General features: G+C 33.4%; 1 protein-coding gene and 1 pseudogene across 2 annotated transcripts; both read right to left on the reverse strand.

Moving 5' to 3' along the window:
* Positions 1-309: 309 nt before the first annotated feature.
* LOC102597119 (uncharacterized) lies at positions 310-4,885 on the reverse strand. Its single transcript, XM_006356316.2, has 3 exons — positions 4,683-4,885; positions 1,094-1,226; positions 310-683 (listed from the first exon to the last, which is right to left on the reverse strand). The coding sequence occupies exons 1-3, from the start codon at positions 4,841-4,843 to the stop codon at positions 627-629; spliced, it is 351 nt and encodes a 116-aa protein (XP_006356378.1). The 5' UTR covers positions 4,844-4,885; the 3' UTR covers positions 310-626.
* A 4,129-nt stretch (positions 4,886-9,014) lies between these two features.
* On the reverse strand, positions 9,015-16,269 carry LOC102597446 (signal recognition particle subunit SRP72-like; annotated as a pseudogene). Its single transcript, XR_368014.2, has 6 exons — positions 16,016-16,269; positions 15,786-15,925; positions 11,916-12,268; positions 10,808-10,904; positions 10,435-10,722; positions 9,015-10,282 (listed from the first exon to the last, which is right to left on the reverse strand). The product of XR_368014.2 is annotated as a signal recognition particle subunit SRP72-like (transcript).
* Positions 16,270-22,877: the final 6,608 nt, after the last annotated feature.

Below are 22,877 nucleotides of genomic sequence, written 5' to 3' on the forward strand. Positions count from 1 at the left end.
GATATACATAAACACTATTAGTACTGTTAATTTGTTGCAAGCTAAAGTATTTATTGAGTAAATTCATCAATTACTTGAGTAAAATTATTTTGCTCCTTAGCTGGTAGTGTGATGGTAAGTTATCAATTATCATGTACCTCTTTGAAGTACATTTTTTATCTTCAAAATGTAATGTTATTTTTAAAAAGTTTTATACTTAATAATATAACAAACCCACAATAATTTGTTCTTTCTATACACATTTATTATTAATTAAAGTGAGACACACGTGCTACACTAAACTAGTATATTAATGATGGAAAACCTTGGTAGAGAACCTACCCAAATTACTTGAAAAGACTCACTTGTATGAAGGATTTTTAATACCATCATGACATGCATCTGCATTACAAAAAGGATGAAATTGAAATCCACAGTAGGAATTCAACTACTGTAATGGTAGTCTCTTGCTGTAAACAATTGGTACATTAATGAGTAATGACTATCTCCTCTTATCTTCTTGTGTTTCACCTCCATGAACAAGAGTCAAATTTCTCTTATGCAAAATTTGTGTCAAGCATCCAATTTGCCTTTGGTAATACAAGTCGCAATTTCGTTTACCTGCAAGCAGTCGTCTCAAAGAAGTCTTAGGACGGTTCATAAAGACCCAACATATGCCCATCCACACACCTCAAGGCAGCAACCTAGGAGAACCATATACAGTATGTGATAGTCAGCTTTCATGAACATAAATGATGGGGAGAAACCGGTGCTGATTGCACAACAAAATTCTGAATCAATATGTAAATAACAAGCATAAACCAGTAATAGATTGCCGGTCAACAAATATAAGCAAACCACATAGATATGAACCATTCCACATCGAGAAGCACAGCAAATTTCACATTTTATGCTAGTTGACAGCAGAATTTGCTATCACTTGCTCGGCTAAAAAGGGAAAAAATAGAATGCCTAATTGGTGAAACATAAATCACAGCTAGCAACTAGAGCAATAGTTCTGATTATTCAATAATGATATTAGTACAATAACAGTGATACTAATGCTTAGAAGCAACAATAAAGGAGAAGAGCAACCTTATGAAATTTTGGTTACCTTTCCATGGATTTCATATTTGATGGGGCCATCCAACTCAGCCCCTAAAGCCATTAGCTTGGTCACCGAGTTGTTTATATCACCAACTGTAAAGGATAGGAGGGATGAGTATCCCTTCTGCACAACAATGTCGCTGTAAAGCTAATGTTAGCAGTTAACTGGTTGTATGATGTTCAATAAACAGAAGAAGAATCACAAAAGAAAAAAGTGACCGATTGATGCGAAATAATTTTACTCAGTAAGCAAAGACAGACAATTGTCATAGTTAATGTATGAGTTTGAGCTGCAGACAAAAACTTGAAGTAACAGCTGGCAACAATGTGAAGGCTAGTGCATAAAGTTAAGACAAAAGAACAAAAAGGAAAAAGGACCATAGGCTCATCACACACATTCTCGGCTCCTGAGAACTAATTAAGAAACAGATGATTGGATAGAGGAGAAATGGCTGAAAATGCAGCAGAATACAGTACGCAAAGGATATCAAACAAGGCTACCATATGTCTGAATGCAAACTAAACAAACTAAGCTTAAGGCATATCCAGGACTGTGAAGGTGTAAGAGCTGAGGTTTATCATAACTTGACCTTATCTTGACATGTACAACTCTATTAAACGACAAATCATCCTTATACACACTGAACTTGCCTTTGTACATATACTAGATGGTTCATAGTTGCACTAGAAGGGCTGGAATGTTCTAACACTTAAGCATGTATGGATGTGGTTAAAACTTAGATCTTCCTAGACTTTCTGACCACTCATTACAGCTTAAGAATCCGATCCAAGATGTGTCTTCTGTCTGGTAGCCCACAAATATCCAGCATAGTATTAGTTACTCTCAAAGGAGCTTGAGTGAGCTGCTTTGCATCATTATCTACAACGCCTATAAACTAATTATCCTATCAGAGCAACGTGTGATTCCTCAATAGAACACCAGCATAATGTCAGATTGCTAATATGATACGATGGTCTATCATACTTCGGAAGGAACTTCAATGAGTACCTGTTGACATCATTGAAAAATGATTGGAACCCAAACTTGACATAATTTACAATGCCTAGTGCAAAATTTGATTTTATTATTCCTCCTCACAAACAAATTTCCTGCAAGAATTGTTCCTTCGTATGTGATTCCTGTTCATATGCCTGATCCGTTGTCATGGAATGGAGCTCCTGATGGTAGATCCACTGTCAAAAAAGGTTATCTACTTCTCTCCAGTTATAGTGATTTAAATCTTCCTGGCCTTGGAAAAGTGCAGCCCCCTCCAAGGTCATGTGCTTCACTTGGTTGGTAACAAAAGAAGCAGTTCTAACACAGTGCAAACTGCAAAAAAGAGGTCTGATAATCTGATGCAGCAGATGCTCACTCTGCGAACATCAGTTAAAAGACGCCAACCATCTTCCTCCATTGCTCATTCACCTCCCAATTATGGCAATTTTTTTCTTCAACGTCCTCGGCCTTAAATTGACAATGCCCTATTCTACCTTGGATTTTTTGTCATGTTAACATAGAAAAGGTCTAGGAAACACGTCAATCAGGTTATGGAGCATGATTCAAGCAGCTATCTGGTGGACAATCTGGAAGGAAAGGAACACTAGAATCTTTGAGAACAAGGAGTCATGTTAGATTTTTTTAGCAGATAACAAAACCTGCAGTGTGGTTATTCTGTACATTTTCCTCACCACTTACTTGATGTTGTTTATCTATATATTCATCTTTCACCGATCAAAAAAAAGAAGAAAAAACCAGCATTGCACATGTGACTCATTATGATGTTAAAAAAAATCTAATCCAATTAACTATTACTAAAGAAATACTTCTTTTTGTAAAGATATGAACCAATGATCTAAAAAGCCATGCCACTAGCAAAATTGTTAGCACATTAGGACTAGGTAGCAAAGTGAGAATTTGAATCGAAACAATTAATGTAACTTCCTTAAGCACCCTACTTCCTATAAAAAAAGATTATGACCAGAGCAAGTTCTCAAAGCCACCTAGTATGAATTGCATTACAAAATTAGTATAAGCACACTCAACTCCCAATACCAAAATGAGAATCTCGATACATCTTGATCCTCAATCAAATATTTATGGCATAGGCGGATAGTTAAAGTAGCTCAAACCATTTTGAGCAGAGTACTCCATATAAAATTAGCTAGGGAAAAGATACATATAAAACCATACATCTTGAAAAGATGACAACATCAATTCTAGAAAATCACCCTCAGTAAGTGACATCATTAAAATTTTGTTCCAGCACACTTAAATATCAATCCTAGAAGCCCAAGATAAGAACACGACAACTATCTTGAGCACCCTAAAACTACTTTTTAGATAAGCATCCAACAAGAGAAAGACCTCGACGGATGCATTGAGAACATACTCAAAATCCCTGAAATTCAACCAATGATTGGGAGCTGCTAGAGTTTTTCATATGGCTTTCCTGTTACATCACTCGTCAGCAGCCACCCAAAGAAATACTCCCAATGTTCCAAAGTAATTTTGAAAAAGGTAATTTTGTATTAAATATGTTCCAAGGAGGTACTACAGTAGTACAAGGAAGTTTTGTTCCATATATAGGTTGAAGGAGTACATAACTTCAGAAAAAGAAACAAATCAGTTATTATTTTCTTCTTACACAGCAAGAAGGACTCTTAAGACATATGTTCTTTCTTCCCACTAAAGCATCTACTATTTCTCTAGATAAATACTCCAAAATATGCATATCGGAACTGCTCCTCAAAACTGCCTTCAACTCTAAGGGTGTGTTTGATATGAAGGAAAATGGCTCTCATGGAAAATATTTTATTGGAAAAAGTTCTTGAGAAAAATAAGTAAGTTTCTTACTTATTTTCTTATATTTGTACGTAAGTAAAAAATATTATCCTAGAAGTATTTGTATATGATCTAGACAAACACTATGGGGGATGGGATGGTGGGGATGGGGCGCTACGGGGGTGGGGTAAAGATTAAGTGACTAGGGAAGTCATTTTCCTCATTTTTAAGGAACTTGTTTTCCTAGAGAAACTGAACATGAAAATATTAGAAAGTATTTTCCTCCGTACCGAACGCACCTAAGTGATGAACTGTCCACTCCAACTGCATCCCAATATTCAAACTAAGTGAGCTTTGATCAAAAAATTAAAAATGTATACTCTCACCATTTTGATATGAGGAGAAATGGGAATTATAATTGTCGAAAACCACTCTTCAATATAAGATACAAAACTACCTAATGACAGAAGCCAAAAATGAGGACATTATAACATGTTGATCAATCAACTGCTTGAAAGTAGAGAAACACTAAAAGATCCTAACTTTTAAACCCAAAGAATGACAACTTCAACACCTCTTTCTGAATAATAAAATTTTGGATGAGTATTCAAGCACAATTAGCAAGGGAAAGAAACACATTTAATGAATAAAAATTCTGAAATTTTATAGAGAAAAACACTAAACTTCAAATATAAGCACAGTAAACTACCTAACCCCATAACCCAAACTCCGAAATTTAACACATTTTCATCCAGAATCAACTGATTAGATAATAATTCAAGAAATTTGGCAAGAAAGAGAGAGAGAGAAATACGTTGATGAATGCATGAGAGCAAGTTTGAGAGGCCCAGATTGGAGCTCAGCCCATCTATGGGTACAGACATTAATGGTGAAATCCAAGCCCTCTGAATAGAATCTTGCTGCTTTTGGTACGTCCTTGTGTAGCTGTAACACCCATCTGAATGATGCCGCCATTTTCACCCCCCATAGAGAAACAAAACACACTGTTTCTGAATTTATCCGAAGTCGGGTCGGGTCGGGTCGGATTGTAATTACCCGCTAAATTAACCCATTTTTGCTATATTAACCCCACTAGTTAACATAGTGAGTGTTCGAGTAGGCGTTAAAGTTTGTCAAAAGTTAATATTTTTAATTTTCGTCAAATATTCATAAAAAAAAAAAAAAAAATAGATTTGATGTAACTATGGGGATTAGCGTAACTCAAATTTAGAGGTCAATTTTCATATTTTGTGTTATTTTTCATTTATTTCAAAATTTAGTGTATTTTTTTTAGTTGTGATTTTTGCAACTTTTTATATTGTTTTGTTTTATAGTGCAACTCTATGTTGCATTTTTTTAATAAGACTTTCTTGATATTTAAAAATAAATCCTTTTTTTTCATTATTTCTATCAAATTTAATAAGCATAAATTGTTAAATATTTGATAAGAATGAAAGGTGATAGAAAAAAATTTAAAACCTTACCTAATAAAAATTATTCCGTACCCTCAAAGGATCATTTCTGTCATTTTCTCTTAATAATTGTTCTCATGTTTCGAGGAGAAAATTTTGAAGTACAATGTCAATTATTTAATTAATTCAAAGCATATTACTAGACATAAATATTTTAAATTCTTTGGTAACATTAGAAACTTACGAATACTCCAAATTAGTTGGTTTTTAAAATTAAAATAAATTAGGAATATAATTGAAGAAGTCATGAAGAAAAATTGTTTGAATCTTTAATAATAACCTTGTCATATAAAATGAAATAAGATGAAAGAAGAGTTTTTGCAAGGCACAGCGCCTATAAGGCAAGGATTCATACCAGGAAAGTTTGGCCATAAAATTTGAAAATCTAATTTCAAGTTTGATTTTAGATGAGCATTTGTTTATAAAACTATAATTTCAAATACTTCAAAAAAAATAGGATTTAATATTTTAATGTGATTACAAAACTTTTTAAATAAAAAACTTGATTCATAAGCTTATATTTTACAAAAAAAAAAAAAAAAACTTATACTCCATGTGAAGAGATTGTCTACACCATGAAGGAATATTTTATCAAAGAATAGTTAATATTGATAATGTTGATTTATTGGACCAATGAATCTTTGTAAAATTATGCGTATCTGAAAATTTGAAATAATATGTACTTGCAAATATTTATTTATAAAAGGAATATAGAGACGTGTGATTTATTAATTCAACACATTAGAATATTGTATAAGAGGAGAAATTGAGATAGTTTTCACAAATTATGAAGGATTTATGTTTATAAAAAAAAAATACAATTTAAAATTTTCAAATTGTATGTTCAAACAAAATTTTAGCTTTAAATCAATCTAATTTCAAATCGGACTTCAAAGTTCAATTATGTCCAAATGAACCCCAAGTATGAAAACTGTTGCTTTAAAAATAATGGAGAGGAAAGTCTCTTTATCATGATATCCAACTAAAGGAAACTTGCCGTTACTTAAATTTAGCCTTGATGAAAATTTTAGGTGATACAAAAACATCTAATGGAGGACAACATGTGAAGAGCAAGGTTGTTTATTGGACAAATCGGATGGATAATTATGCTTAAGCGTTTGGCTTATCAGATATCGAATTTTAAATATACAAATCTGCTAGCCAACCATTAAGCTATCGGTTGGTTTGGTATCGGATTAGGAATTAACGGATGGTTATCGGGCGGTGTATTGGTTTCAATATTTCATGCTCCCTTCTTTCACTTTCACTCACAATTTAGATTGATCTCTCATCAAACAAAATATTTTTTGTAGCCCTACTTAAGCTGGTAATTCAGTAATTGTAAATCACAGTGAGACACATATAAAACTCTAAATTTTGAGGGTGCAAGCACTTTAATATTTGCTTAATAAATATACTTATGGTAAAAATGTAACTACGATGATTCTTAACAGGTTAACAGTTTACCCAATAAGGAAATTAAGTAATCCGTCCCCTCATCAATAAACCATTAACTATAAAATTTTAATCTATTGACCAATCATTAATTCGATATTACAATACCAATAAGTCAATAAATTAATTTTGCGATTGGCTTATCAGTTATGATTCGATTTTGAACAACCCTAGTGAAGAGGAAAGGCATAATTATCTCAACACAGAGGTGTGAGAGTGGCTAGAAATAATTTCAATTGAAATAAAGATATATTGAAGAAATATTGAAGAAAAATGATTAGAAAAAACATGGTGCAACTTTAGTTTACCAATGACATGACCTTAAAAGACTATTGAGAACACGAATTAAGGTAAAAGGTTAGTAGATGGTCTAGTACAATCTCACTTATTCTTCCATACTAGTAGACATAGTCACTCTTGTAGATTCTTGTTCCTTCGACTTCTATTTTTGTTACTATCTATTGTTCCTGGCTAGTTGCAACAATCACCAAGAATTTTTTGTCTTATTAATATAAGATATTTATTCCTTCTACAAAAGTAAAATATTACTTTTTCAAAAAATTTCAAGTTCACAGAACTAAGGGGCCGTTTGGTTATTGGTTAGAGTTATGCAGGTATTAATTATGCAGGGTTTAGTTATGCAGGTATTAGTTATGCAGTTATTAGTTATGCAGGGTTTAGTTATGCATGGTTCAGTTATGCAAATTCTCCCTCTATACTTAATTGGGACCGCTATTTTTTCTTTTTGTTGTTTTTTTATGTTTATAACTTATACAAATAGAATATAATTAATATATTTCAAGTACATTATAATATCCTATTTTATATAATGTAAATATTCTATTAATATGTAGTATATATTGTTTATACATTTTTAATAGGACAAATTACTTAACTACACTCTTTTACTTACCTTAATATTCATTTATCCCTACTTATTTCAAAAAATTCAAAAATCCCTTATTTTACCTATGTATCCCGTGCACAACGCTATGTATCCCGCAAACATCATTTTTAAGGGATATTTGGTAAATAGAAAACTAGAAGGGATAGAATGTTATTTAGTACTTATAATATGTGGTTCCTATAATTTATACTTTTTAATATACCAAATATAGAAATTATGTATAAATTCACATCCTAAACAAAATAATAATACATGTTAATTAAATAAGTGGAATATATTTAATAATATATAACCTTAATATTTGATTAACATATGTGCCAGCAAAGCATATAGCATTCAATTTGTAATATTAATAAAATATTACATTTGGATTCCAAATGAAAACAGGAAAAAGAAAAGTTGCTCGTGAATTAAAAAAAAAGGTTAGGAAAATAGTATAGTTAGGTAAAGTTTTCAATAAAAAAATTTAAAGTAAATGAATAGGGGTAAATGTGTAATTTACTATTTTAATATATATATATATAAAATTAATATCTGCATAACTTATTTCACTTTCTACCCTATATAACTTATACATAGATTCCCTCATAAGTTATGTTGGTATTAATTATGTAGCACTACAGAAAACACAATCAAACCCCTTATAAAATTAATACATGAATAACTTTTATACAATATTTGGAATCCTACCAACCAAACATGATATAAGTTCATATTGACTTTTCCACTTAATACAAACTTCTACCAAACATAGTAAAACTAATGCAACTATTTATACATGAATAAAATGCAACTTATACCGTAACCAAACGCCCCTAATTGTACCAAGTGTGGAAATAGAAGGCTAATGTTCTCTAGTTAAATGGACTTCCTTCCACATAGGGAACAATACACATCCCCAGCAGATTAGACTGCAAGAAGTAAGAGACATAAAAATAAGGGATAAGGCACAAGTACCCTTAGATTATGATCGAAATCCCAGAGACACACATTAATTAAACTAAGGTCATATTACCCCCGGGAACTCTATTTTTTTTTTTGTAATTTTATACACCTTTTGACTTATGTGGCATACTCCATGACTCCACGCAATTGAGGCGCATGGAGATATTTGGATGCCACGTAAGCAAAAAAAGTGCACAAAATTACAAAAAAAATGGGTTCCGGGGGTAATAGGATCTTAGTTTAGTTAAGGTGTGTCTTTGGGATTTCGGTTATAGTCTAGGGGCTACTTAAACCTTATCCTAAAATAACACTACCATGGTACGAAACAATTGCTTCCAGAACAGAGCATAAAGGGAGAGAAAGAAGCAACAAAATAGCTCATCCATCCATTGATGCCACAATCCTAAATATTTTAGACCTAACAGAACCAAGTAAATGAGACCTTTCCAAATCTGATTAAGGTAGGTTAACTTCAGATGCAAGCAACAATGCCCCTCCCCTACAACCTTATGTATGAAAAAGTACAAAAAGTTACCAATAGATAAATGGACATCTCCGAGACTAACTCGTGTTGTACAACAAACATGCGAAACGAATCAGGCAAAAAGAATCCACCGAAACAATAACAAAGAAACATTGGTTATCTGTTGTTGGATTACTTCCTTGATTTCTTCCTGGAAGATTTGGATGAAGCCTTTGATTGCACAGTGCTTGCATTCTGAGTGCCTCCTTTTGGATTAGCTGGCTGGTTTGATTTTGTATCGCTATTGCTCGCTGCCTCTTTAGCCACTGCACCTTGAGAACCTCTAATTTGAGCTGCTCTCTTATCCTTTCTCTTTGGTCTGTAACTAGACCTCTCCCTCTTGGGAAGCCACCTCTCTGGATTAGGTGGAGGTCCTGGATTAGCCGGGTCAAAGCCCTTTGGATATTTTGGCTTTCTCTTCCTCTTTTTCTTTGCCTTATCCTTACTCTTCGCTTCATATGTTTCAGTGACACCAGCATTCGGGCCTTTCTCGGCATGCTTGGCACCAGAAGTTTTCTCCAAACTGTCGACATCTATTGCTTTCAAACCAGGTAGTGGTTTTAACTGCTTCTCATAAGCTTCTGCTTTCTCAAATGTCACCATGGGCTGCAGTCTGGATTAATCCAACTAAAGCCTCAATACTTCCATGGCTTTTCACTAGCTGCTCATAAAGGCGTGCTGCCTCCTCTTTCCTTCCATGCCTGAGCTTGAAAGCAGCAGCCTCCTGCATTGATGGTATTGAGCTTATTGTCTTCAGTCATGGCATTTGACCACCACTTGATTGCGGAATCAAACACAGCATCAGCACCATCAGTATCACCAGCCCGTTCCTTGAGAGAAACAATGGTCGCAACAGTTGCAGGCTTGTGTTGAATGTCAGGTATTTTCTCTAAGGAATCGGCTGCTATCTGTGGATGGCCAGCAGCTGCAGCAACCTGAGCCCTTGCAAGCAGGATAACCTTGGACCTGTCAGGAAACTTATCTGCATACTGTCCAAGTATTTCTTCAGCTTTAGCAGCCTTGTTCTCTCTCACATGTACAGCAGCTTGAAGAAGTACAGGCATCAAGCTACCAGGGAACATCCCAGGTAGAGCACTAACAAGTTCTCTAGCCTGTAACAATCCAATGACAAAAATAAACGGTGGAAAAAGACTCCGGGAATAAACAGTAGCAGTTGGATGTCTATCATGGTTCACCTTGTTTCTAATGCATCAAATGTTAAAAGGAGAACCATTGCAAACAATGTAAATCTCAGATAATATACCTGATCCATCTTATTAGAATGAAGTAGCAGCAGCACCCTATTGGTATATATTGCTTCCCTTTGCTTCTGTGAGAGCTTCAAGTCTAGTCCACGTGCAAGCTGGAACTTCTCTGGTCCATCACTTTTCTCTATTAGCTTATCAAGTTTCCTTAGGCCATCAGAGACATCTTTAGGACCCTTTAAAGCAATGAGATTATTTACTGCCACTGCAAGTGAAGACTCGTCAGCCAAATTTCTTTTGACAAGATCAGTATACGATGCAACAGCCTCTTGGGTGTTCCCTAGAATCTGGAGAGAAACAAAAAAACTTGCATAATTGCAACTTATCAAAGCAAAAGAAGGCTAGTCAAACTCATGTCATAAGATAATTTACCTGTTGTACATATGCAATTTGAACAGCTATAGGTGCCAATTCAATTTCAACATCATCATCAGCTAAATTCTCTTCCATAAGTGCTTCCTGACCAATTCTGTAATTCCAATGTCCACAATAAGATATTCGTCTTTCTTTTATATTCTCATTTCATTCATGCAAAAACTGGAAGTTTCACAGAGAATTCTAAAGTGGAAGATTTTACCCCATTTGATTTGAGACTTCTAAAAGTACATAAACTTTAAAAAGACGAAGGAAGAGAAAATTTCATTTTATGATTGTTCCAAATGAATAGACCAGAATGCAGTTTGTCCCTTGTGACATCTCATAAATAGATATTCCAGTTTGTCCTACATCTCTGACAGCAAATAATAAACTGCATTCAACTGTGTACAAGATCTAAAGAGGAAATCATCCTACAATATACACAACTAATGATTTACAGCGTCATATAACATGCCCCCTCTATCCCCACCCCACCCCCCCAAAAAAAAAAATCCCCCCCCCCCCCCCCCAAAAAAAAAAAAAAAGAGAACCAAAAGAGAAGACATTAAGATTTGATAGAAAAGGCAAGTAACAATTATAACCAAACAAAGATACAGAAGCATCATTTGCATGATCCTGAAAATTGGAATAGCTAAAGAAACTTTCTTTCTTGTATAAAGAACTGTAAACTCCATTTACATAAGCCAAATAAGTAGATATAGAAGCTTTGCAGACATTTTAACCCCCAACATACAAGCACTTTTGACTGCAATGGCACATCTTTTCAATTAGACTAGTTCTAAATTGTCAGTCTATCATTATTAAATGGTTAACAAGCCAACAAAAAGTTAAACCCAAATAAGAAAATAAAAGATGGTTAAGATTCTCCTTAAGTTCATAGAGACAAGAATATATCAATAGCTAAAGCAAGTACATCTTGATGCCAACTTAAACCCTCAATAACTTCCAAGCAAGGAAATATCTGATGCTTTTTTACTAGTCATAGATTGTGCATCATCAACTGTTAAGAAAATGGATAAAAGTCATACAAATAAAACAAGTCAGGACTAACTGAATCTAATTCTTTCATGGTGTTATGAAGAGCTTAATAGAGCAAACTTGCCTTCGAGCTGACAATAACAGTTGTTCGGCATCTTTGTACTTCTCCCTTTCAATTAAAGAGCAGGCAGTGTTGTAAGCCAATTCAAAACTGCTAGTTGCTTTAACTCTCAGTGAATCCAAGGTTCCCTGCACTTCAGAAGACCTTCCAGCAGAAACCAGACCAGCAACAAGATTTATCTCCAAGGAATCTATCGTAGACTTTGGGAGCTTTTGATAAATATCGACAGATGTACCCATCTTTCCTAATCGATACAAAATCTGAGATTCCAACAGCATTGACTCAGTACTTCCTTCTTGCCCCTTCAAGGACTCTAAAGCCTCCTCCAATTTATTTTGCCGATACAAGCAATATGCCTTTTCAAAGAAAGCATGACAATGAAAAAGGAAAAATGTTAATGAGAGAAACAAAATCCAGAACTGAAGAGAAAGGAACTCATTTTTTTTTTTCATCAAGTAGAGGAGGTACACAGTAAAATAAGGCAAATATATGTAAATAATTTGCATAAAGACGGGTGCTGGAACAATACAAGCTAACTTCGCACTGAAAAGAAGCTTACAAAATGGTTAACTATCTCCTGTAGACAAGATCAGGGACTGATGACTGCTCGTATATTTCCTATTATACTTCTTACTTCTTAGTTGGAATTGCCCTTCGGAGGAAGCCGTAAGGATGTTTCAGTTGTAATCATATCATTCAGGTATACAATATGTGACTATCAGATGAAAATATCGCTGCCTCTAACATCCTGGGAAATCGACCTTTGGTAAGAGTATCCAAATTAGCTTAACAACATACATTGTACCTTCTTCTCTTTCTCCTCTTCTCTTCTCTCAAGGATTGATAACAACATGCAATGAGGGGTTTCTCAAACATCATCCTAGAATCGGAGTTGATTGACCCTCTACTACAGGAGCACAGTACACCTGATCAAGAGTGGAGGAGCTTTCCCAAGCCTCAAGAATTGACAGATTTTTAATCTTCCCTGAATGGAGTGAAATGTTCAAAGCCATTAAGTAACATACCAAGCCCATGGTGTTCTCAGATCATAAGCCAATTATTCTGGAAAGTGGGGATTGAGTATCATCACCCTCATATTTTAAATTCGAGACATGTGGTTACAATCTGATGGTTTCACAGATATGGTGAAAGATTGGTGGAACTCTTATACAGTTATGGGCACCCCAGTTTTTATGTTCACACAAAAGCTAAGGAACATGAAGGACATTACTAGATGGAACTGAGAGGGTTTTGGCAAAATTGAAGCTCAAAGGAGCAAGGATTTGGTAGAGCAGGAGAGACTTAGAGCAGATTGCTGAACATAGAACTCACACCCCGATCAGAAACTGAGGTCACTAAGCCTGAAATTAGAATTGAAGCAGATAGAAATTGCAGAAGAAGTATGCTGGAGACAAAAATCTAGATGCCTATGGTTGAAGGAGGGTGATAAGAAATAAGAACACAAAATTCTTTCAGAGAATGGCTAACTCACACAAAAGAGGCAATACCGTTTATCATTTGAAAATAAGGGAGTGCATAACTGATGACAAGGGGTTGATCAAGGAAGGCATTCTGGATTACTACCAGAAACTGTACAAAGAGACAGAATCATGGAGACCCTCACTGCACTTAGCTGCCCTTCAGTTCTGTGCCTAGTGGTGTTCACGGGACGGTTTGGGTCGGTTATGTATCAAAACCAAAACCAAAACAATTTAATCAGTTTATAAAGTTATTAAAACCAAACCAAAACAAATATATACCTTTATCGGTTTGGTTGTTATCGATTTTGGTTCGGTTATTAATCATACACGAAAATAAAACAAAAAGACAAAGTGGGGAAATAGAAAAACAAATTAGTTAGCAAACAAAGGATAATCAAACAACCCACCAGCTACTCGTTATGGCCTTGCAACCCTTGGAGAGGTTTGATCTTATATGGTTAAACAAGAACAAAGTATGCAAATACATTTCCCGGCATAATATATAACTCATATTTTCCAGACGTAAATACCTAATGGTTATCCTCAGTCTGCTAAATCATGTAAGACAAAATAATATTAATCAAGTGAGATTACAAACAAAAACTTATAGCAACAAATAAAAGCTACTTGCCACTACACTGGATTACCACACTCTGAGTTTGAGACCAAATACAAAGGATACAGAGAGGAAAATGAAAATGACTTGGGGGCTGGGATGATTAGGCCAAATTGATTTCTGGACAGCAAAGTGCTTTCGTGAAAATTGGCAAATCATTGATGCCTCCATGATTGCCAATGAGGTTCTTGATTGGAAGCTCAAAACTGGGGATACTGGCCTTCTATGCAAGCTGGACATAGAAAGGGCCTTTGACCGATTAAATTGGCCTTATTTAATTGATACATTGAAGAAGATGGTGTTTGGAAATAGATGCATAAGGTGGATATATTTTTGTATTTCAACTGTAAAATTCTCTGTTCTGGTTAATAGAAGCCCTGTGGGGATTTTTTTCTCCTCAAAAGGGTCGCAGGCAGGAAGACCCTCTCTCCCCCTTTTTTGTTTATTCTGGCAATGGAAGGTGGGCTCACTCAAATGCTGGCAAAGAACTCCAATGGATTCAAGGGTCCCAGGTTGGAAGGAATCCCTCCACCACTATCATTGTTTCTTATTTGCTCTATGTAGATGATACTTTGATTTTTTGTGGAGCAGACAGTCCACAATCTCAACATCACTCTAATGGTTTTTGAGTGTATGTCTGGTCTACATACCAATATGCTCAAAAACAATACTTACCCAATAAACTATGTTTGGATGACTAGACAGCCCTTTAAAGTTAGTTGCTTCACCTGGACAGCACTCCATAGCAAATGCCCGACACAAGACAATCTTAGAAAGAGAGGTATCATCATTGTCAACAGATGCTTCTTTTGCAAGCAGAATAACGAATCTGTCAGCCACCTCTTTCTGCATTGCTCAGGAACAGATGACATGTGGCATCTATTTTTCTCTATGTTTGGCCTCCAATAGGTCATGCCCCACTCCATCAAAGTTGCCTATGGAAGTTGGATACTCTGGAGAGTTGATGAAACCATCCAAAGGATCTCGAGAATGATCCCAGCAGCAAATTTTTGGTGTATTTGGAAGGAAAGGAATAGCAGACGCTTTGATGGAGCTCCTACAAGTACTCTAAAGGCTAGATGTCTAGTTAGTATGTTTAGTTGGCATTTTCACTTCCTTGTAAACAGTGTCGACAGATTTATGGATTTTATTAGCTCCTTGAACCTGACTTAGCAGTGGTGTTAGGGTTATATTTTGACTGTTTGTACAGATTTTTGCTTAGTTTTAGCTTCATATAGTTTTGCCCTGAAGCTAACAGTTAGATGCTTTGTAACTCTGCATCCTCTTGACACCTCTTTAATACAATTTATTTACTTCACCAAAAAATTAGAACAGTGCTTTGGTGATTTTGAGTACTAAAGATGTATACTCTCTCCGTCTCAAACTATGTGATACTCTTTCCCTTTTAGTATGTCCCAAAAAGAACACATTTTTCTATATTTCGAATAATAACTTTGAATTCCTACTTTTACCTTTAATATATATAGCTTGTTTTAGACTACAAGTTTCAAAGGCGTTTCTTTAAGTATTGGTTGGGCAAGTGACATGGAGAGAGTTAGAGTATGTTGTAATGTACAATGACTTCTGCCCATAATAGAGAAGTCAGTATCAACACCGTGGAAAAATTTCTGTCATACCAAACTCGCCGTTTGCACAATTTTCCAATTTCAATGTCAAAGCAAAACCAAAATCCCTAGATATATATGGGTTCATAATGCCTATTTTCAAGTCACCTTTAAATTAAGCTATATATATAGTGCAAACATGCATTATTACCTTAAAGAAGCTAAGATCAACAGAACCCTTTTTGCTACAGTCTTTAATAGCAACCAATGCTTCTTCTATAGAATCTGATTTCACTAACGCCACCACTTTACACCGTATCGCGTCCTCATCTCCAGGCGCAGCCGCAAGAACTTCAAATAAAAATCATCAAATGCCTTTTTTAGGATGGATACATTGGATTATTACAGATTGATGAAATTATAACTCGAACAGAAACTTACTTTGATCAGAAACTTTGACGGCTTGCTCATACTCGGATCGTTGAATGTGGCGATTAAGCGAAGTGAAGAGATCTTCAATTGATATAGCAGGGATTGCTACTGCAGATGCCTTTGCTTTCTCTTTCGGCTTCGGAGCCATTTCGGAAGCAACTCCCAAATCGAATGGATTTTGATTTTTTTCGTCAAGAGATTTTTATGTTACTGGTTTTTGTTAAAATACGATATTGGAGGTTTTTGCTAGGTATCTCTATTTTCTTCTTATGGATATCTGCACTTTTCAACTAGGCTATTCGTTAAAAAAAAATAAAAAAATTACATGTCTTTCTGTGAATTTTCTATATTATAATTATTAGGGAAAAAGAATAAATATACCCTCTTTATACTAACGGACATACACGTGTCATAATTTTATCCACCGACTTGACATTTACTAAATATCAGATCGACGGATAAGATTGTGTCATGTGTCCCTATTTAGTCTTCCGTTAGAGTGAAGGGCATATATGATCTAGTTTTTGGACGGTAGGGATACCAATGTACTAAAAGTCTGACGAAGGTTATCTGCATACCATTTACGATAGTTCGGGGGTATATTTGTCTTTTTTCCCTAATTATTATCATATTTTGAACTTTAGTATATGTATCTAGCGCGTCCACATACAATGTATCATTAATCCAAAAGAAATTTGAAATTCATTCCTTTTTTTTTCGAGAATCAAAATCTTTTTACGTATTTCATCTTGAATTTCATTTCCAATTGTTATTTCTATTAATTTGAATTTTGAGCTATCTGGGATACACAATGACATTCATATGCTAGAATATGAAAAAAATAAAATAGACATTATTGAAAATAAGTTGCGAGTAGTTACATGAGTTCATATACATTTGCAAGAAAAATAACACATGCATGAAAGAATCAATAGATGCACATTAGTCTAGATGAAATCAGATATACCATGTGCAACTCAAATACATACCTAATTATACAACAGATATAATATATCGCAGATACATGATAAATACATCACATATACATAACAAATTTAATTTATATATATGTTGAGTTATATAGCCTATTCATAGGAAAATCAATAGATCAATGAACAACCTACAACTAACTATCGCAAGTCCCTCTTAGATACACGATCAGAAGAACGTGTATGGGATACACAGTGGCAGGCCACTCTCTATTCCATTTTTACATTTGGTTTTTGATGAATAAATCGAAGAAGAATGGTGTGAAAGAATTTTCGGTGGGAATCCGGATTTAATCAGGCTTCAATGTGGGTACCGGACACCGGGTGGAAATAAAAAAAAAGAAGAGAGAATCGAATGTGGGAGAGGAGAATAAGGAGAGAGTGTGGGTCTAATTTAGAGTGAAGGTGTGAATTATGGAGAGAATTAAGTGGTTAAATAAATAAGGGTTCTATTTTAGGCTAAATTTTAAGGAGTGATGTATCTCAATGTGTTTAACTCCAAATCCGATACATAATTGTTAAAAAGTGGGATAATAGATAATTATTTGAAAGTATAAATTGGACTAGTTGATATGGTATGAATGTATATCTAATTCGATAGTTTTTCGCTATATTAATACAGAAAATGTTTCAAAGAGTTAAATGATGTGATGGCATTAATTACATGCATCTAGGGAAAGCAAAACACCAAGCGAAGTATGTTATAATGAAGTAGAAAATTTTGCTTAATTGTGTGCTACTATGTTTCAAGATCTTAGAAAAATTGTTACAACCTAACACCTAGATAGGAGAATCCTTACCACCCAATTCAAAACGGACAATGCGAAAATTAACAAATACTGCAAAAAAAAAAATTAACACCTTAAAGATTTATGAAGACATCAACTTTAATGGAAACCTTTTACAAATGACCGAAAAATCCTCCTCAGTGGATTAGTCTAAATAGGTACAAAAGCTACTAAAGGAGTACAATTTATATAATAAAATAAGACACAACTCCCATCATGAGGAAGGAAAAATGAAAGCTGTGGGAGAAAGTCATCATATTTATTTATGAAACATCACTTATCCTACAACCAAACTATACCAAGTGACATAGCAAGAGTAGTATCAGTACAAACAACACGTACGGGTAGGCATCATCGGTCGATCGAACCTACCACGAAATATAATATAGATAATCAGAAGAAAACATGCAATAAGGAGTTTATGCCACCCCAAGTCTCTATCCACATACTCTCACCCTCTCCGGGTAAATTTCACAACTAATGCACCTTGACCTCATACCTCTATGTTACGTCATCATAATGTCAAATCATAGCCTAGCCCTTCTTCCACATTATAATATTCACGAATACAAGACTATCATAGTATTGAATCATAGTCTAACTCTTCTACCACATTAATATTCACAAATATTAGGTCATCACTAGCCCTATCAACCGACCTGCTATTCTTTCTCAAATTCTCATGTCAACCCCCTGGTCTTTTTAGAACGGTAAATGAAACTAGCGTTTTAGATCAACTCATCCATATCAAAACTAAACCCAACACCATTTATAAAATCAAGTTCATCGGGATAAATGGGAAACACAGTTTAGAAAGATTGAGCTTTCATAAACTCAATCCAATATTTGTAACAACTATGCGGAAATAAACCCGTAAGAATTGAGTTGTAAACAACAAATAACAATTCCTCAACCATCACAAGTAATACATAGCCCAGACTCTTAGTCTTTACCCTGACTTAATGTAACATGAACCATGTCCCACATGATCACATGTAAGCTATACCTGAGGTCAACTCATCTTTCAAATAATTCGGACTGCTCAAGGATCCAACATGCAACGATTATATTATGAAGAAGAAAGTCAGGTTCACTCATAGAACTATGAACACATACTTGATCCTCTCATGGAATCCAAACTCAAACGACAGATATTGTACGAGTATGATGTGATATAATAAAACTTTGAGCTTACAAAAGAGTTTTTGGAACATAGAAGTTAAAAACTTCACCAAAATTTTGTAAGCTTATATCTTGTTTTATCTTGATCTGGTTCATAGTCTATGGAAAACAGATTCAATGTATTGTACTCATATGTAAAAAACCCAACAAACCTCTTATTTAATTTTATTTTTAATATTCCTTTTTGAGATATGTAGGGAACTGTTGGGAGGAAATAATTTTAAGTATTTCAAAATGAATTATTATTTTTAATATTTAAATTTATAGTTGTGATATTTGATATGATTATGAATAATCTTAAATCTTAATGGCAACAATCCATCACTGCCATATATTACTTTACTCCTTACTATATATGATTAATAATCATTATTACCAATTATAACACATCCTTTCATTAGCCTTAATTAGGCACTATTCCTTTAATTGTTTGAATGGTTATAATGATAAAATTATGATTGTGACGGTTGTTTTCTGGTTATATATATGGTATTTTCCTTATGTCATTCTGATCAAGAGAAGGAGAAGACATACATAGTCTAGAAGTCCTCTCATCAGAGTGAATAAGATAATAGATATATACATTCTTCTTTCATAAATATATTGAGTTAGTGTTGTGTTTTCATTTTGATTGAATCTTTGTTAGTTTATGTCTCCTAGTTTATACTAGAAGAGTTTGTTGAATGCTGAGGAATACATCATACACCTATACCGGGTGAAATATCCTTCAGGATAATGTCTAATTAGATACGCCTCAAGCTAAGATATGAAAATTCCTACAAGTGTTCATCAAGAAGGTATTTTTTCGTAAGATTTCCCACAAATCTTACTTCAAAATTGATCCAAAACAACTCTAAATGACTCAAAATCAATATATCCACTTGGTGAATTCAACCCAACAATCTCCAATGGGGCTGCAACTTCTACTTTTTAGAAATTAGATGGGCATGGCCCATGCCCAACATATTACTTACGAAAGGCTGTTACTTTTTGGATGCTTTGCATATTTATTTAGTGATGAAGAACATACACTAAAGAAGATACATTAATTAAGAGAAAATGACACTAAAGAAGATACATTAATTAAGAGAAAATGACATAAATAGTCCCTTAACTATAATAGTAGGTCTAAAATGGTTTCTTAACTATACACTTAATGGATTTAGTCCTTTAACTAGTATAAAACTTATCAGATTTGGTCCCTTAACTATACACTTACCGGTTTTAGTCCCTTAACTATACACTAACCGATTTCAGTCCTTTAAGTATTCAAAAACTTATCAAGTTAATTTGGTCTTTGTCCATTTTGTTTAAATACAAATATCTTAGGTTTATATTGACGGAATTCATGCCTCGAGAAATTAAATCCTTTAGCAACTTTTTATGTTGTTTCTCTCTCTCCGCTATTTTTTCTTCAAATTAACCTTATGCGAACAAACCTTAACCTCAAAGATTTAAATTAAAATTCACGAGGAAAGAAAATATAAGTCATAATTTTATTCAACAGAGGATAAAATGAAGCATAATATTGGTACTAATGACTTGAATATGCTAAACTTTATTATAAGAAGAAAAATATTATTAACCGTTAAATCCAAAGTTAGTACTCCAACGACTTCATTGAACGGAATTTGTTTAATTTTTCAAAAATTGAAATTTATAAAATGGTAGATTTACAATTTTTTACTTTTTTTTTAAATAGATTAATTTTATTATTCTATTAATTTTATTTTACATAAAGAATTTTGAGTAAATTAAATAAAATCCGCATTGATTAGCATATTCAAGTCATTAACAACAATTATATGCTTAATTTTATTCTCCAATGAATAAAATTAGGACTTATCTTCTTTACTCGTTAATTTTATTTTGAATCGTTGACGTTATTGTTCTTTTCATAAGAGTAGTTTGAAGAAAAAAGAACGAGGATAGAAAAACAACTTTTAAAATGGGTTAAAGATTTGATTTCACGAAGATTTCGGTTAATATAAACCTAAAGTTATTTGTATTAAAAAAATGGATAAAGAATTAGAATTAACGGCTGCAAGTGAGAAAAGTAGAAGACATGCCAAATTATAGATAGAGGATATATATGTGGGGTCTTTTATATATATTATTAAATCTAGAAGAATTGCATATGATGAGTAGTCCCTGCCATGTTTAGTGACAAAAGGAATTGAGGGAATATATTGACATGACTAAACAACATTCCTTGCGCGCATTGCACGACAATTTTTGTTCTCTTCCACACTAACAATCATTCACATTTTAGATCACCTTTCTCCTTTTTGATTTTAGATCCATCTAGCTCAATGGCGGAGCCACATATACTTGAGATGTGTCAATTGATATTCTTTTCAATTCGTTGAAAAATTACATTGTATAGTTAGATAAATATTTATTTTTTATGTATATATATTACATGTTGCTATTCCTTGCAGTGACAGAGACAAGATTTTTAATAAGAGGGCTCAAATCTGAAGAAGTAAACACATGAACTAGTCGAAGAAGGTTCGACATCTACTTTATATATCTAAAAAATAATTTTAACTATGTATAAATAGTAATATTTTTCTTGACTCCTTAAGAATATGATGGCTCCGCCCTTGACTCCTTGATTTCTTCGTGAATTTACTTTTTATACATTTTGACATTTATTAATGAAAATACCGACTCTACTACTGATTTGGCTATGTGCTACATGCACGTCAGTAGAGTTCATAAGAAACAAATAATTTGACCATTAAGGGTGTTTTTACGTATTTCCCAATTTTTTTTGTTTCATTGACCAATACTTTTTAAAAATAAGTTTGATTTTCCTAGTAAAACTAGAAAAATCAAATTTCAGAAATACTGACATTCCACATTAATTGTACGTCCTCCCCACCCTTAACTTTTGATATATGGACCAAATCTTGTAACTCAATTTGGATATATGTTTTTTTGTTATACGAGTTTTAATTTCTCTAGCAAAAAACTGAAGTGATAAATCAATGGCTAATCGATCGATGGAAGAATAATTGTGTTTGTATTATGTTTTTACAAATAAATTATAAATGTATAGCTCGTGTCTATTTATAAATTAAATGTCTTTATCATATGATTAGTTAATAATAGAGTATTACTTTAATTAATGTATCATTTAACTAAAGTAAATTTACATGATTGGATATAAAGACCAGTATAAATGTTATTTTTTTTATCTTTAAAATAGAGCATTTGGTCTTGAACACTGCATTTAATTTATTTCATACAGTACAAAAGATTGCATTAGTACTCTTTTCTCCTAGAAGTATTATTGAACATTTCAATGGAATAAACATGAAAAACTAGGAACATGTTTCTATAGCATTTCTTTGTAAAACTATTTTTTTAAAATTAAATAAAAAATAGTGTGTTTTGTATTAAGGGTTTTATTCTAGTAGGAAGAAGCATGCAATGTTGATTCATGTTAATAATAAATGTTCAAGAAACACATGTACTACACCCATATGCAAGTTTTAAATTATATTACAAGGTCTCGTGGTCCCGTTTGATCATAGATTTTAAAGTTTAAGTTGAACTTGCAAATTTTGAGCTTCTGAGGTTGTGATTTTTAGAATTAAAAGTAATGTTGATTTGGATATGCATTTTACTTGGAAAAGATCCAAATTTTGTGACTGAAAGTTCCAGAAATTCAAAAAATGATTAAAAATATTTGAAGTTCAAAATTTTAAAATCTGAGCAAATTCCATAATTAAAGAGATATTTGAAGATAAATTTTCAAAATTTATGGTTAAACATCGGCTAAGTGTAAAATTGACAATGTTCACTTTGTATTGTAACACTTGTCACAAAGTTATTAAATTTTATTTTTTCTTTCTTTATGTTCCCCTTTCCTTCTAATATTATTTTCATTCTAGCTTTCTTATT

Source organism: Solanum tuberosum, unplaced genomic scaffold, assembly GCF_000226075.1.
Source record: "Solanum tuberosum cultivar DM 1-3 516 R44 unplaced genomic scaffold, SolTub_3.0 scf00217, whole genome shotgun sequence".
NCBI classification, from domain to species: domain Eukaryota; kingdom Viridiplantae; phylum Streptophyta; class Magnoliopsida; order Solanales; family Solanaceae; genus Solanum; species Solanum tuberosum.